This window comes from Xenopus tropicalis, chromosome 2, assembly GCF_000004195.4.
Source record: "Xenopus tropicalis strain Nigerian chromosome 2, UCB_Xtro_10.0, whole genome shotgun sequence".
Taxonomy (NCBI): domain Eukaryota; kingdom Metazoa; phylum Chordata; class Amphibia; order Anura; family Pipidae; genus Xenopus; species Xenopus tropicalis.
This window is the reverse complement of record NC_030678.2, coordinates 163199081-163214965: the sequence shown is the minus strand read 5'-3', so window position 1 is coordinate 163214965 and position 15885 is coordinate 163199081. Positions and strand designations below refer to the sequence as shown.

Sequence of the window (15885 nt, the reverse complement as noted above, 5' to 3'; positions counted from 1 at the left end):
TTCCTTTGGTGATAGATCAAGGGTATGCAACAATACCGGTGGGAATCACATAATCCTACAAGATCTTAATCTGAGGGTGGGCGCGACTGTGGCAGCTAACTCCCACTGCAAACCGTTGGATTTTTCAAGGTGATAACATATTTATGAAATACAATAATAAACACAGCATTGTTGCACTGCAGCCGAGGCTCAGCTACTGTTTCTCAAACTTTTCAGTAAAGCAAAAGGCGACAGATTGGCTTATCGTTAGTGAAGAGCGAATCTGTCCCGTTTCGCTTCGCCAGAAAAATTAATAAATCTTTGTAAAGATTCGCGAAATGGCAAAACTGTTGCAAAAAAAAATTGTCGCATCCGTCAAAAAACATGCTGGATATGGCTTTTTTTTTATGCATGCAACAATTTTTTTGACTCGGGCGACAATTTCAAAACATGGAAATTCGCCGCAAATCCATGCCTGGCGAATTATTTTGCCCATCACTACTCATTGTTATTTCTAATCAGTCTTATATTGTGACATTTATATAGGGATGTACCGAATCCGGGATTCGGTTCGGTATTCAGTACGCTAATTAGGATTCGGAAGGGTAAATGTCACTGCATAAACACCAAAGTGTAAAATTTTTCGCTGTGCGTGACAACATTTAACCCTTCCAAATCTTAATAAGAATATGCTTATTAGAATTCATATTGGATCGGTATTCGGCTGAATCCCTTAACATGGATTCGGGGGTTCGGCCGAACCCGAAAAACTGGGTTCGGTGCATCCCTATATTTATATTCAATATATACAGTATATTGTGACATTTATATTCTATATATACAGTATAGTGTGACATTTATATTCTATATATACACTGTATATATAGAATATAAATGTCACACAATACTGTATATATAGAATATAAATGGCACACTATACTGTATATATAGAATATAAATGGCACACTATACTGTATATTATACAGTTTAGTGTGCCATTTATATTCTATATATACAGTATAGCGTGACATTTATACTCTATATATACAGTATAGTGTGCCATTTATACTCTATATATACAGTATAGTGTGACATTTATACTCTATATATACAGTATAGTGTGACATTTATACTCTATATATACAGTATAGTGTGACATTTATACTCTATATATACAGTATAGTGTGACATTTATACTCTATATATACAGTATAGTGTGACATTTATACTCTATATATACAGTATAGTGTGACATTTATATTCTATATATACAGTATATTGTGCCATTTATATTCTATATATACAGTATAGTGTGCCATTTATATTCTATATATACAGTACAGTGTGCCATTTATATTCTATATATACAGTATAGTGTGACATTTATATTCTATATATACAGTATAGTGTGCCATTTATATTCTATATATACAGTATAGTGTGCCATTTATATTCTATATATACAGTACAGTGTGCCATTTATATTCTATATATACAGTATAGTGTGACATTTATATTCTATATATACAGTATAGTGTGCCATTTATATTCTATATATACAGTATAGTGTGCCATTTATATTCTATATATACAGTATAGTGTGACATTTATATTCTATATATACAGTATAGTGTGACATTTATATTCTATATATACAGTATAGTGTGACATTTATATTCTATATATACAGTATAGTGTGACATTTATACTCTATATACACAGTATAGTGTGACATTTATATTCTATATATACAGTATAGTGTGACATTTATATTCTATATATACAGTATAGTGTGACATTTATATTCTATATATACAGTATAGTGTGACATTTATACTCTATATATACAGTATAGTGTGACATTTATATTCCGTATATACAGTACAGGGTGACATTTATATTCCGTATATATAGTATAGTGTGACATTTATACTCTATATATACAGTACAGTGTGACATTTATATTCTGTATATACAGTACAGGGTGACATTTATATTCTATATACACAGTATAGTGTGAGTGGGCCCCTAAGCTCAGGCAAGTGACAGCAGCACAGAGTATGGGCAGGGAATCAGCAGAAAAGAAGATGGGGGGCTACTGGGGCATCAGGGGGCACAGACCTTCCCTGCTAAAGGGCTGTGGGTGCCTTAGGCTGGTATAGAAGCCCAAAACATAATATGCACCATTTCTGCCCTACTTCTTTAATTAGGCTTTAGTTCTCCTTTAATGATCACTTCCTTCTGGGGTCTGTCTGTGCTCTGCACCTAGCACCCCTTAGTCTTGCATGTCTGTCCTGAAACGCGTCTCTTTTATATATATGTACTTTATCTTTTCTAATGGATACCCCTAATGAGCTGCTTTTTACAGTGTCGGCTTGTTAACTAAATAATATAATCCGCACATATATTGCACAGAATGATTGTCAGGCCATCTCATTGTTAAGGCAGTCAAATATCTTTATCTGACTTCCGTGGCTTTTGAGAAATCCCTCATAGGGAGAAGGCCTGGTGGTTTTATTTCCTGCAGAATGCAGTGTGACATTGCAATCTCCTATAATAAATGACTAATTCCCAAAGGTCTGGCAGCAGAACACCCCATGCTGTGGTTCTGATACAAATCTAGCATTATACAGTGCAATTTTCATGTCAGCTCTAACAAAATGGCCCGCTCTATTTCCACTTATTTATACAAAAAAGGGCTTGTTCTGAACCAGCTTAATAGCCACATTTCCATTTCTGTTTGCCAGATCAATATCAGAAAAAGGTGGAGAATTCTATATACAGAGAATTTGGGAGTAGGAAAATATTACCCATATTAAAGTGTATGGATAAGTTTCAACTATAAACAAGAGGGTGATGTGTGGTATATTTACATTTATTTACAATGTGCCCGTGATCTTTCCTGTATAAACAGTTTTTGATTTTCCCTTTGATCTTTTGGTCCAGGATAGAACAGAACCATCACAATGCAAAGAGATGATTTCTGTCACCCATGTGTTCTGCCTATAGGTTTATTCATTGTTATTTTTCACACTGCTCACCGCCCCATGAAATATGCATGCACGCTCTAGTCCAAAATATACATTTTTTGTTGTTGTTGTTTATTTGTTTCCATCATTTATTATGCCCTCTGTGATGACAATGGTTTCTCTCCCTGTTATAGAGCTCATCTACAGTTGGGTTTTCAATGAGTTCCCTTCTTTTGTGGCTGAAGACAGTCGCCGCTTCATCTCCCAGCAGACAGGGAATCTCTACATTTCCAAAGCACAGGCATCTGATGTCGGCAGCTATATTTGTCTCGTGAAAAATCCGTTGACTAATACGAGGGTCATGAGCCCACCGACGCCACTGACTCTACGCAATGATGGTGAGTACGTCCTTGTACTGTAGAGATGTAGCGAACTGTTTCGCGGACTTTTGGCGATGTTCGCCATTTTGGGTTCGCTGCGTTTTTTTTTGGCGTTTTTTTTTTGGCGTTATTTTTTGGTGTTTTTTTTTCGTTATTTTTTGGCGGTTTTTTTGGCGGGTTTTTTTTGGCGGTTTTTTTACAAAGTATTTTTCAGAGAAATTTTTGCTTGATCCCCCTCCTGCATGCCACTGTCCAGGTCGTGGCACCCTTTAAACAACTTTAAAATCAGTTTTCTGGCCAGAAATGGCTTTTCTAGGTTTTAAAATTCACCTTCCCATTGAAGTCTATGGGGTTCGCAAAGTTCGCGAATATTCGCGAGTTTTGCCGAAAGTCCGCGAATGGGTCTGCGAACATTTTTGGCGATGTTCGCTACATCCCTATTGTACTGTATGAAATACGCTTGGCCCAAGAGCCACTGTAATTACAACTACAGGTTTGGGATCCCTTATCTGTAAACCCATTATCCAGAAAGTCCCAAATTAGGGAAAGGCCATCTCCATTAGACTCCATATTAATCAAATAATTCACATTTTTAAAATGGTTCCTTTTTCTCTGTAATAATAAAACAGTACCTGTACTTGATCCCAACTAAGATATAATTACCCCTTATTGGGGCAGAACAGTCCTATTGGGTTTATTTAATGGTTAAATGATTCCCTTTTCTCTGTAATAATAAAACAGTACCTGTACTTGATCCCAACTAAGATATAATTACCCCTTATTGGGGCAGAACAGCCCTATTGGGTTTATTTAATGGTTAAATGATTCCCTTTTCTCTGTAATAATAAAACAGTACCTGTACTTGATCCCAACTAAGATATAATTATCCCTTGTTGGGGGCAGAACAGTCCTATTGGGTTTATTTAATGGTTAAATGATTCCCTTTTCTCTGTAATAATAAAACAGTACCTGTACTTGATCCCAACTAAGATATAATTACCCCTTATTGGGGGCAGAACAGCCCTATTGGGTTTATTTAATGGTTAAATGATTCCCTTTTCTCTGTAATAATAAAACAGTACCTATACTTGATCCCAACTAAGATATAATTACCCCTTATTGGGGGCAGAACAGCCCTATTGGGTTTATTTAATGGTTAAATTATTCCCTTTTCTCTGTAATAATAAAACAGTACCTGTACTTGATCCCAACTAAGATATAATTACCCCTTATTGGGGGCAGAACAGCCCTATTGGGTTTATTTCATGGTTAAATGATTCCCTTTTCTCTGTAATAATAAAACAGTACCTGTACTTGATCCCAACTAAGATATAATTACCCCTTATTGGGGGCAGAACAGCCCTATTGGGTTTATGTAATGGTTAAATGATTCCCTTTTCTCTGTAATAATAAAACAGTACCTGTACTTGATCCCAACTAAGATATAATTACCCCTTATTGGGGGCAGAACAGCCCTATTGGGTTTATTTCATGGTTAAATGATTCCCTTTTCTCTGTAATAATAAAACAGTACCTGTACTTGATCCCAACTAAGATATAATTACCCCTTATTGGGGGCAGAACAGCCCTATTGGGTTTATGTAATGGTTAAATGATTCCCTTTTCTCTGTAATAATAAAACAGTACCTGTACTTGATCCCAACTAAGATATAATTACCCCTTATTGGGGGCAGAACAGTCCTATTGGGTTTATTTAATGGTTAAATGATTCCTTTTTCTCTGTAATAATAAAACAGTACCTGTACTTGATCCCAACTAAGATATAATTAATCCTTATTGCAGCCAAAACAATAATATTGCGTTAAATTTTTTTTAGTAGACTTATGGTAGGAGATCCAAATTACAGAAGGACCCCCTATCCAGAAAACCCCAGGTCTTGAGTGTTCTGGATGACGGGTCCTATACCTGTACTAATACTTACACAAGTAACAATATAATGGTCCAATTCTTTCATAATAAACTCTTCAGCCTATCATGAATCGTGTTCTGATGAAGATGGGAGTGGAATAAAGTTGTATAGGAATAGGAAACCGAGTATGGCACTGTAATAGCCTTTATTGTTGGTTGCACCTTGGAGAATTAAACCCCTTTGCCATGTATAGAAAATGACTTGTGTTGAGGCTTGCAGGCTAGAAAGCATAGTATATCCCAACATCCAACAATTTTTCATTAAAGAACCAGGGTTGAGGTATCAAAGTAGTATTTCAGATAATATTATTACCTTATGCGTGGTAATTGCCAGCCTTACCTCTGAACATAAGGGATCTTTTTGCAAGTGCAAGAACAGGGTTGGACTGGGCCACCGGGACACCAGGAAAATACCCGGTTGCTGCTTCCCCTGGCCGCCAATTTCTTCCCGCACCCCTGGCTGTCCTGCAGGGAGTGGGCTTAGGGGTGCATGGCGGGGGCCCCTGCAGGGGACGCGTCTGGCGGAGGTACCTTGGGGGATGCAGGGCCCCTGAGGCGGTAGCCCCGGTGGTCCCTGCACCCCCCAGTCTGACCCTGAGCACCAAGGACAGGGCCATGTTGTGTCCTGTGCCCTCTAGTGCTCCCTACAGGGAATGTTCATCTTCAGAAAGTAGTCTGAATTTGAAGAGCCCCTGTCAGAAAAAAAATGTAATTCATCTTCATTATTTAAAATGTTTCTTTTTAAAGCTACAGACCAGGTTCAGTGCTACTGAAACTCCCTCTGCTCTCTCCTCTCTCTTTAGAAGGGATTGCAGACACCAACTTGCATTCTGTCCACACAGGAAGTTGGCACTGAATTGGTTACTGTGCATGCCTTCTCTTTCCTGCTGCATCTGCATTTCATTGATCCCATTGGCTGAATCTTGCCAGCCAATGGTATCAAAAGTATTCAAATGAAGCAGGAGAGGGAAGACATGTTCAGAACCAGTTCAGTGTGAATTTTTTTTTTTATTTTGCTGCCTCCCAAGTCCAGCTCTGGGAAATCCCCTATAGGGAGAGCAGAGAGCAGATCAGTGAGAGTTTTAGTAGTGCTGATGCTGGACTGTATCTTCAAAACTAAGCATATGGACTATTGTCTGAACATCCTCTTTAACTTTCACATCTGACTTATTAATCTTCTGAGACAATTTGCAATTGGTCTTCATTTTTTTGTGGTTTTTTCCCCCCAGTTACTCCCCCAGGTGTTCTCCAGTAGTATTTCAGCAGTCATCTGGTTGCTGAGGTTTTATATTCCCTAGCAACCAGACAGTGATTTGATTGAGAGCCTGATATGAAAACAGGCAAAGGGCTGAACTGGAAGATAAGGATTAAAAAAAAAAAAAACAGTAAAATTATAGCCTTAGAGAGCAATCATTTTTGTTTGCTGGGGTCATTGACCCCCCCCCCCCCCCCCCCATCTGAAATATATTGAGGCAATAGCCAACTGCCTTTGGACAAATAAGTTAGATTTCCGTCTCATTTCAAGCCTCAGCAATTCATTTTTATTCACATATCCAATTTCTTAATTGTACAGCCTTGTAAAGGATTCATTGTGGTGCAGCCAGGGACCCCTGTGACTTTACATCTGCCTCAGTCAGCCAATGAGTCAGTTGTGTAACTGGGCAGATTTAGGATTGGCCACAGACAGGCAGATCAGCTAATACATTGGGTAGAAGAATAGCAAATTTTACCTTTTTTATACAGCAAAATACAATATATACACAGTATATGCCGACTTACTTTGTAATAATTTATAGGGATATCAGCATGAAACAGTCCTACTTCAGACAGACCTAACCTGTGCTACCCCAGCTGTTGGTGAACTACAATTTCAAGCTTCATGCTGGGAGTTGTAGTTCAGTAACAGCTGGAGTGGCAGGGAAAGGCAATCACTTCTGTGTGGATAATGAGCTTTTGTGCGTAATGAGGCTCCTAAACCATCCCAGCCTTTATCTCCCATGTAGTAAACTCCTCTGAACAGGATTCCTGTGTCGCTCTCTGGATATTAGTTCATTACTTAATGCCAGATATTCTTTGATTTCCTTATTAAACCCATTGGGATTATCTTCCATTGTTTAGCTTTAATAGGCAGATAAGTCTGTGACTATAGCTCATTGTATGCATAGAGCATTCCTTCTCTGCTAGTTGATAAGAAGCAGTTATGTTATTGCTATGGCCGAAGCATTCACATGTACCAAAGAAAAACACCATTAAATGACCAGTAAAACAAATTCATTTAAATAGATATGTCAGTGTGTTTTTGTTTGTATGTAATAAAATATTTTCTTTGAAGTCTGCTTAGTTAGTTTAGGCTAATGTCCCACGGAGAGATTTAGTCGCTGCGATTTTAAAGGAGACATATTGGATAAATGGAAAAAAACCCTAATTTTGTAGGCAATTATGGTTTCACTGGTTTCACTTTGGGCTAAAAATTAATCCTATCTGTAAAAATAACCTCTTTACTGGAGCTCTCTATAGATCCTCTCAGATCTCTGTACCTGTTTGAAATGAAGGGTGGGCGTGTCCTAACGGTCCCTGCCAGAAGCACAGTAGGAGGGGGAGAGCCAATCATAGCCCTGCACTCACACAAGCAAAGACAGGCTTCAGTTCCCTATCAGGTCAGCCTAGCTGCTGATTGGTTCCTATCCTACAGTGCTTGTATAATGAGAGCCGCTGGCCCCCCTGCACATCCAGAGAATTCAGCCAGCAGGAAGTGGAACAGATGGGCGGGGCTAGTGGGGTTTTGGTGGAATTTCTCAATAAATCAGTCCTAAACATTTTTTAAGCACAATCCTTCTATATCTAAGATAGAATAATTCACTGGTACATTCTTAATTTTTACATGATTTGTTTCTAAAATGTTATATATGTCCAGCGTCAAGTCGCTTGTCTTTTCCTAATAGCGATTACTAAAGATTTCCACAATGGAGCGATTCTAGCATTTACACTAAAGGGTCTTTAAGTCTCCACTCTGGAGGGGGGGGGGCAGAAATCTAATAACTAGTGATGAGTGAAATTTTTCGCCAGGCATGGAATCGCAGTGAATGTGTGCATTTCACCATTGGCGAATTGTTTCGTGAAAATTTGCAGCGGAAAAATTTGTTGCACAGAATTTTGTTGTTGAGCGTCAAATTGGGCGTGGTTGCGGCAAAATTGGGCACGGTCGCGGCAAAAAAAAAAGCGGGCGACAAAGAAAATAGATGCAAGCGTCAAAAAAAATCGAGTGACATGCATTTCGCAAATGTTTCGCCGTTTCGCAAATTTTCTGGTGAAGCAAAACGGGACAGATTCGCTAATCACTACTAATAACAGGTCAAAAACCAGGGCGTCAAGACCAATGGAGAACATTGGCGAATTGTTTTGTGAAAATTGCAGCGGAAAAATTAGGCACGTATAATTTTTTTGTTGCGCGGCAAATTGGGCATGGTCGCATCAGATTGGGCACGGTTGCAGAAAATTGGTTGCGGCAAAAAAAAAGCGGGCGACCACAAAATAGACGCAGGTGACAAAAATAAACGCGGGCGTTGAAAAAAAAATCGAGCGACACATGCGTTTCGTTAATTTTTCGCCATCTCGGAAATTTTCTTGCAGTTTCACTAATTTTCTGGTGAAGCAAAACAGGACAGATTCACTAATCACTACTAATAACAGGTAAAAAACCAGGGAGTCAAGACCAAAGGAGAACATTGGCCATTGGCGAATTGTTTTCGTGAAAATTCGCAGCAGAAAAATTAGTTGTGCTGAATTTTTTTGTTGCGTGTCAAATTGCCCGTGGTCGCGTCAGATTGGGCACGGTTGCAGAAAATTGGGCGCGGTCGCAGCAAAAAAAAAAAAAAGTGAGCGACAAAAAAATAGACGCGGGAGTTTAAAAAAAAAAAACGAGCGACACGTGCGTTTCGCTAATTTTTCACCATTTCGCAAATTTTCTTCTTTCTGGTGAAGCAAAACGGGACTGATTCACTAATCATTACTAATAACAGGTCAAAGGTCAAAAACCAGGGAGTCAAAAACAAAGGAGAACAAGGGCAGGGCAGAAACTGACTTACAGGACAGGACACTCGGACAGGACACTCGGACAGGACACTCGGACAGGATATTTGGACAGGGTACTCGGACAGGATATTTGGACAGGGTACTCGGACAGGATATTTGGACAGGACACTCGGACAGGATATTTGGACAGGACACTCGGACAGGACACTCGGACAGGACACTCGGACAGGACACTCGGACAGGATATTTGGACAGGACACTCGGACAGGACACTCGGACAGGATATTTGGACAGGACACTCGGACAGGATATTTGGACAGGACACTCAGACAGGACACTCGGAAAGGACACTCGGACAGGACACTCGGACAGGACACTCGGACAGGGTACTCGGACAGGGTACTCGGACAGGGTACTCGGACAGGATACTCGGACAGGGTACTAGGACAGGATATTTGGACAGGACACTCGGACAGGACACTCGGACAGGACACTCGGACAGGACACTCGGACAGGACACTCGGACAGGGTACTCGGACAGGATACTCGGACAGGGTACTCGGACAGGGTACTCGGACAGGATATTCGGACAGGGTACTCGGACAAGATACTTAGATAGCACTGCAAGGACAAAGCAGGAAGGCTAATGATCCAGCACAGGTTGTTGGAGGAGGCAGGGTTAAATAGCCCCTTAATGTGCTATTGCCTGCAGCTGGGTCATGGGCATTGGCCAGGAAATAGACAGGAGAGAAGTTATTTAGATAAACTGGCAGGTTACAGTCACAGTGGCTCCTATGGCTTAACCCCGGGGACAGGCGGCCACTATGTGCCAGTTCCTGACATGGGGGTATATAGAGCTCATACTGAGCCATCATACTTCACTAGGTAAGAGGGAATAAAAAGTAGTTGATCAAATGCATTTCGGCTTTTAACCCTTTCAGTACTACTAAACGTGGCTGTGAATTATACGCCCTTCATTTGCTCTTCTGGGTCTTAATACCACAATCCCACCATCCCAGTTCACGTAGTCTGATTCTGTGGGCAGCCCAAGGGGGACTGATTTAACAAATACTTCTCTCTCGCTCTTCACAACCTTTTAATCTATGGAAATAGAAGGTGATAAATCTCCATGTCAAATTCTGCAAGATTGTATTAATTTTTCTGTTATCAATCTTTTTTTTTTTTATATTATTCTCCTGTATGTCCCATTGGGGAACTTATCTTCATGATACAAAGCAAATGTAATAAAAAAAACATCCTTCAGTGGCTTTGGAATAAGCTGAATACATACCTTGTTTGTTCAGTAATGTCCTTGACTATCGTTGGGTTTTGTGCAATTCAATTTCACCTCCAGCGGGCTTACAGAGAAACAATGTAATAGTCTATCTAAAAAGATTAGAGATCCCATTGTATAAATGTAATGCCTTCTGATATTAACTTCACTAATACTCTTTTATCATTTTGCATAACTTTATTCACTAATAAAGTTTAGAGATAGAAGGAAGAAATTCTGGGTCTGTCTTTGGATCTTTTGGAATTTTGAAATTTAACAAGGGACTCGCCATATTCTTCATTTCCCAGGGTACCACAGCATGTCACCTGTGCTCTGATAAACTTCAGTTACACTTTACTGCAGTGCGGCAAGTTCGAGTGATATCCCACCCCCCCCCCCCCCCCCCAGCAGCCGATCAGCAGAACAATGGGAAGGGAGCAAGATAGCAGCTCCCAGTAGGTATCAGAATAGCACTCAATAGTAAGAAATCCAAGTCTGGCTTGGGACTCCTCCAGTTACATGGGAGTAGGAGAAACAATAGGTTAGCTGAAAGCAGTTCTAATGTGTAGCGCTGGCTCCTTCTGAAAGCTCAGACTCAGGCACACTTTACTGCTGCGCTGCAAGTTGGAGTGATAACCCCCCCTCCCCTCCCAGCAGCCAATCAGCAGAACAATGGGAAGGGAGCAAGATAGCAGCTCCCAGTAGGTATCAGAATAGCACTCAATAGTAAGAAATCCAAGTCCGGCTTGGGACTCCTCCAGTTACATGGGAGTAGGAGAAACAATAGGTTATGTCAGGACCCGCCTGTACCAGAACTCAGGACTCTATGTTAGGCAGGTTCTGCATTACCACACTGAGCCACTGGAGACCTTGGGCATCCAGCCCTGTACATTCTGTTAACCCCTCTTCTTTGCTTCTGTGTTTATGGTTTCCTTCTCCTCCCTTAATTAGCCCAGATGGTTCCAATCAGTCAATTAACGGGCTTTATAAGCCTGTCACAAGCTACCCCTGGTTGCTTGATCATTAAGCCCTTTACGTTCCTGTGACCTTACCTGCTTGTTCCAGTCCCTGTTCCTGCCTGACTCCTGCCCGCATACCTGCCTGATTCCGTTACCTTACTCTGTTCTACGACTCCTGTTCCTTACCTCTGTTTGATCTCCCGGTTTTGACCTCGGCCTGATTATTGGACTCTCCCTGCCTTCAGCCTGCCTTTGACCACTGCCCGTTATTCCGGACCCTCCTTGTTTGCTGCCAGTCCTGACCCTCTGCCTGTTTTACGGATTGTTTCGTCTTCTGCCTGCCTCTGACCACTGGCCTGTTGTAAGGACTTCCATATTGTTATTACTCTATTTTCATTAATAAATCATGTTTCAGCAACATAACTTGTTTCCTGGCTATCCATAAGTGAAGTACCCCCTGTACCCATATTACACGGCATATAAGCTCCTACCTGCCAGCCACCCATCTGTGGCTGCGCCTGACAGGTTCGCTGAAAGCAGTTCAGGAATAAAATGTTAAATGGCAGAGGGAATTATTTGCTATGTAAACAGTGTCATTTAGAAACAAAGTACATCATAAAAATTATGATAGTATCCCTTTAAGAACAAATGAAAAGTATTAATGGAAACAGCTATTAAATGGGCCTTTCAATTGTTTTCTATTAAAAGTAACGACAGGATCCTAAGCAGGATTTGGGTATAATTGGTGGGCAATGATGTCACTTGTGAGTTATGACACATTAAGGATCATTTATAACATGGAAGGCATGGGCGCAAAGTACAAAAATTAGGAGCAGTCCCCCCATGTTTTTGCACCTTGCTTTCTGCTGGTGAATTATTGAGTCTCTGTGCTCTTTTTCAGGCAGAGATCTGTGGCCTCCCCCATAAATACAGCACTTATTGAATTTAGCAGCACTGTATTCATGAGGGGGAGCCATGTTGGTATCCTCCCTCCGTCCCGCCCCTATCCATCCCATACAAGCTGAACACTAATGAGCACTAATATCTAGTGATGAGCGAATCCCGTTTCGCCGGAAAATTCACAAATCTTTTAAAAGACTCTTGAACCGGCGAAAAATTCACGAAACAGGGAAAATGTCACATGTCAAAAAATTGTTGCGCTCGACAATTTGTTTGATGTGCGACAATACGTTTGAAGCGTGACAATTCTTTTGATGAGAGAGACAATTCTTTCTGGAGCAAGAGACAATTATTTTGATGAGAGAGACCATTCTTTTTGACGTGAGAGACAATTCTTTCGATGAGAGAGACAATTCTTTTGACGCGAGAGACAATACTTTTGATGAGAGAGACAATTCTTTTTGACGCGAGAGACAATTCTTTCGATGAGAGAGACAATTCTTTTTGACGCGAGAGACAATACTTTTGATGAGAGAGACAATTCTTTTTGACGCGAGAGACAATACTTTTGATGAGAGAGACAATTCTTTTTGACGCGAGAGACAATACTTTTGATGAGAGAGACAATTCTTTTTGACGTGAGAGACAATTCTTTCGATGAGAGAGACAATTCTTTTTGACGCGAGAGACAATACTTTTGATGAGAGTGACTATTCTTTTTGACATGAGAGACAATTCTTTTGATGAGAGAGACAATTCTTTTTGGCGGAAGACCATTCTTTTGACACGCAACAATACGTTTGAAGCTCGCAACAATTCTTTTGATGCTTGTGACAATTTTTGGACGCAGGCGACAATTCTTGGATGCTCGCTGAATTTTTCCTGCGGCGAATTTTGCCGCTCGTTTTGCAAAAAAATCTGCCAATAGCAAAATGGAGAAATTTGCCCCAAATCCATTCCTGCCGAATTTTTTCACCCATCACTACTAATATCCCATTTTGCCCCCCCCCCCCTTAGTGCTCTTGCACTTCTTTCCAGGGAAATAGTAAGTGACCCTTATAATTTGCCTTTATGCTATAACTTTATGCTGCTATGTAATGGCTAACAACCAAGTATAGTTGGCTATCATCAATGTAATATAAGGTGGGTATTCATGGGATAATATTAGCTGCTGTCTCGGCCACAATAGGCAGCTTATTGCCCCAAGTATTGCCCCACATATGCCAAAACAATGGCCTTACTGAAGGGTATCAGACAGATATCTTTAGTGCAAGACTGAAAATGCCATTGGGCTCTTGATTTTGAAGGCTCTGCAGTGGTCCTTATTGTAATCCTGTGGGCCAAACAACCGAAGGTCCCCGAATGAGCATCCCCTTCAGTGTAGGGCCAGCTTTACTCTCAGCCATAAGGATATTCTGTATTTAACCTTCAGGATCACCCCCCGCTGCAGCGCTGCTTTTAGGCGTTCTTTCCTCGGGAACTGTTACCAGAGTTTTATGCTTTTCCTTTATATGTTTTTGTGATCTCTGACTCTCGCTGTATCCAAGCAATTATTTCTGGCTACCCTTAAAGTACGGGGAAGAGAAGAAATACCATTAGTGATTTATATACCTAGCTTCCAGCCTAACATTGATGTACATTTCCCTTAAGGTTTTTGAAAGTACTAAAAAATATAAATTTAATTCAATCCTCCCATAAACAGGGTCATGCAGTAATTCAGCTTTGATAATCTCAGTATTCTTTAAAATGACCAGTACCATTTTATGTATGTTTTAATCAAGCTGTCAAAATCTATCTACAGTATCTATCTATCTATCTATCTATCTATCTATCTATCTATCTATCTATCTATCTATCTAATCTATTGATTATCTTTTTATTGATCAATCTATTTATCTCTCTCTTTTTTTAACTATCTATCTATCTATCTATCTATCTATCTATCTATCTATTTATCTATCTATCTATCCACTATCTATCTATCTATCTATCTATCTATCTATCTATCTATCTATCTATCTATCTATCTATTTATCTATTTATCTATAGTATCTATCTATCTATCTATTTATCTATAGTATCTATCTATAGTATCTATCTATAGTATCTATCTATCCACTATCTATCTATCTATTGATCAATCAATATATTGATTCAATCTCTTTTTTTAACTCTCCATCTCTCTGTCTCTCTAACTCTTCATCTCTCCATACCTCTAATTTCCTACAGTATCTATATTTCTCTGCATCTCTCTAACTTTCCATCTCTATTTTAACTCATCATCTCATAATTTCTCTCTATCTTAGTGATGAGCGAATCTGTCCCATTTCGCTGAAAAATTCACAAAACATGGTACTGCGCAACATTTTTGTTGCGAACACAATTTTTTTTGACACAGCCACAACATTTTTGATGCGACTGCAACTTTTTCCTCACTCAGAAAATTTTTTTGCAAGGGATTTCGCAAAAAAAATCCACCAATGGAGAAAGTGGAATTGTGCTGCGAATCATTGCTCAGCTCCCTACAGTATCTATCTATCTATCTATCTATCTATCATCTATCTATGTAGCTATCTATCTATTTATCTATCTATCTAATCTATCTAATCTATCTAATCTATCTATCAATCTATCTATCTATCTATCTATCTATCTAATCTATCTATATGTTATCTATCTATATATCAATATGTCTATGTATTATCACTATTTATAAATCTACATATTATCTATCTATCTATCTATCTCTCTATAATCTATCTGCCTATTTGCATATCTGTGTTAATTATTATCTCAATCTAGCTACCTATCATCTTTCTTTCTTTCATCTATACATCTACATATTATCTATCTATCTATCTATCTATCTATCTATCTATCTATCTGTCATCTATCTATCTATCTATCTATCTATCCTCCCTATCATATATTTGTCTTAAACTGTATATCTATCTAGCTGACTGCCTGTCCATCCATACATCTCCATTGGTTTAATATATAGATAAGAAAAATAGTGCAATATTACTAAATATGTACATTAACTGCAACTTGCCTTTAATCTGTCATCTCCCCAACCTATACCAGACCAACCTATACCATAGGGTCTTAAAATCTAGGCAGTCAAATGAGTAAAACTTTACCCAATTGGGTCATGGATGCGGTAGATAAAATTGGGTGATATTATTTTTTAGTCCCTAGGATAACATTTAAACATAGATAAATATGTGGCTTGTTGGTTGCATAGTTTAATATATTTATATATATATATATATATATATATATATTTTTTTTATATATATATATATATATATATATCCAGATAGTGTCAGCACTCCAAGGCTCAATGTTCCACGGGGTGCACAGCCAAAATATGAGTATACAAAAAATAATCGTCCGTAGCCGGCACACCCTTCAATACTTTGTCAAAAATTTATTGAAAACATATTGTTTTTAAAAACCGACGT

The 15885-nt window shown here is 39.2% G+C and overlaps 1 protein-coding gene across 1 annotated transcript in view; it reads left to right on the top strand.

Annotated features, from left to right (window-relative positions):
* cntn5 (contactin 5) overlaps positions 1-15885 on the top strand; it is a 778158-nt gene that overhangs the window by 553266 nt on the left and 209007 nt on the right. The window contains exon 9 of the mRNA XM_018091747.2: positions 3143-3346. Coding sequence (XP_017947236.1) covers positions 3143-3346 — 204 coding nt within the window. The remainder of the gene's footprint in view (positions 1-3142; positions 3347-15885) is intronic.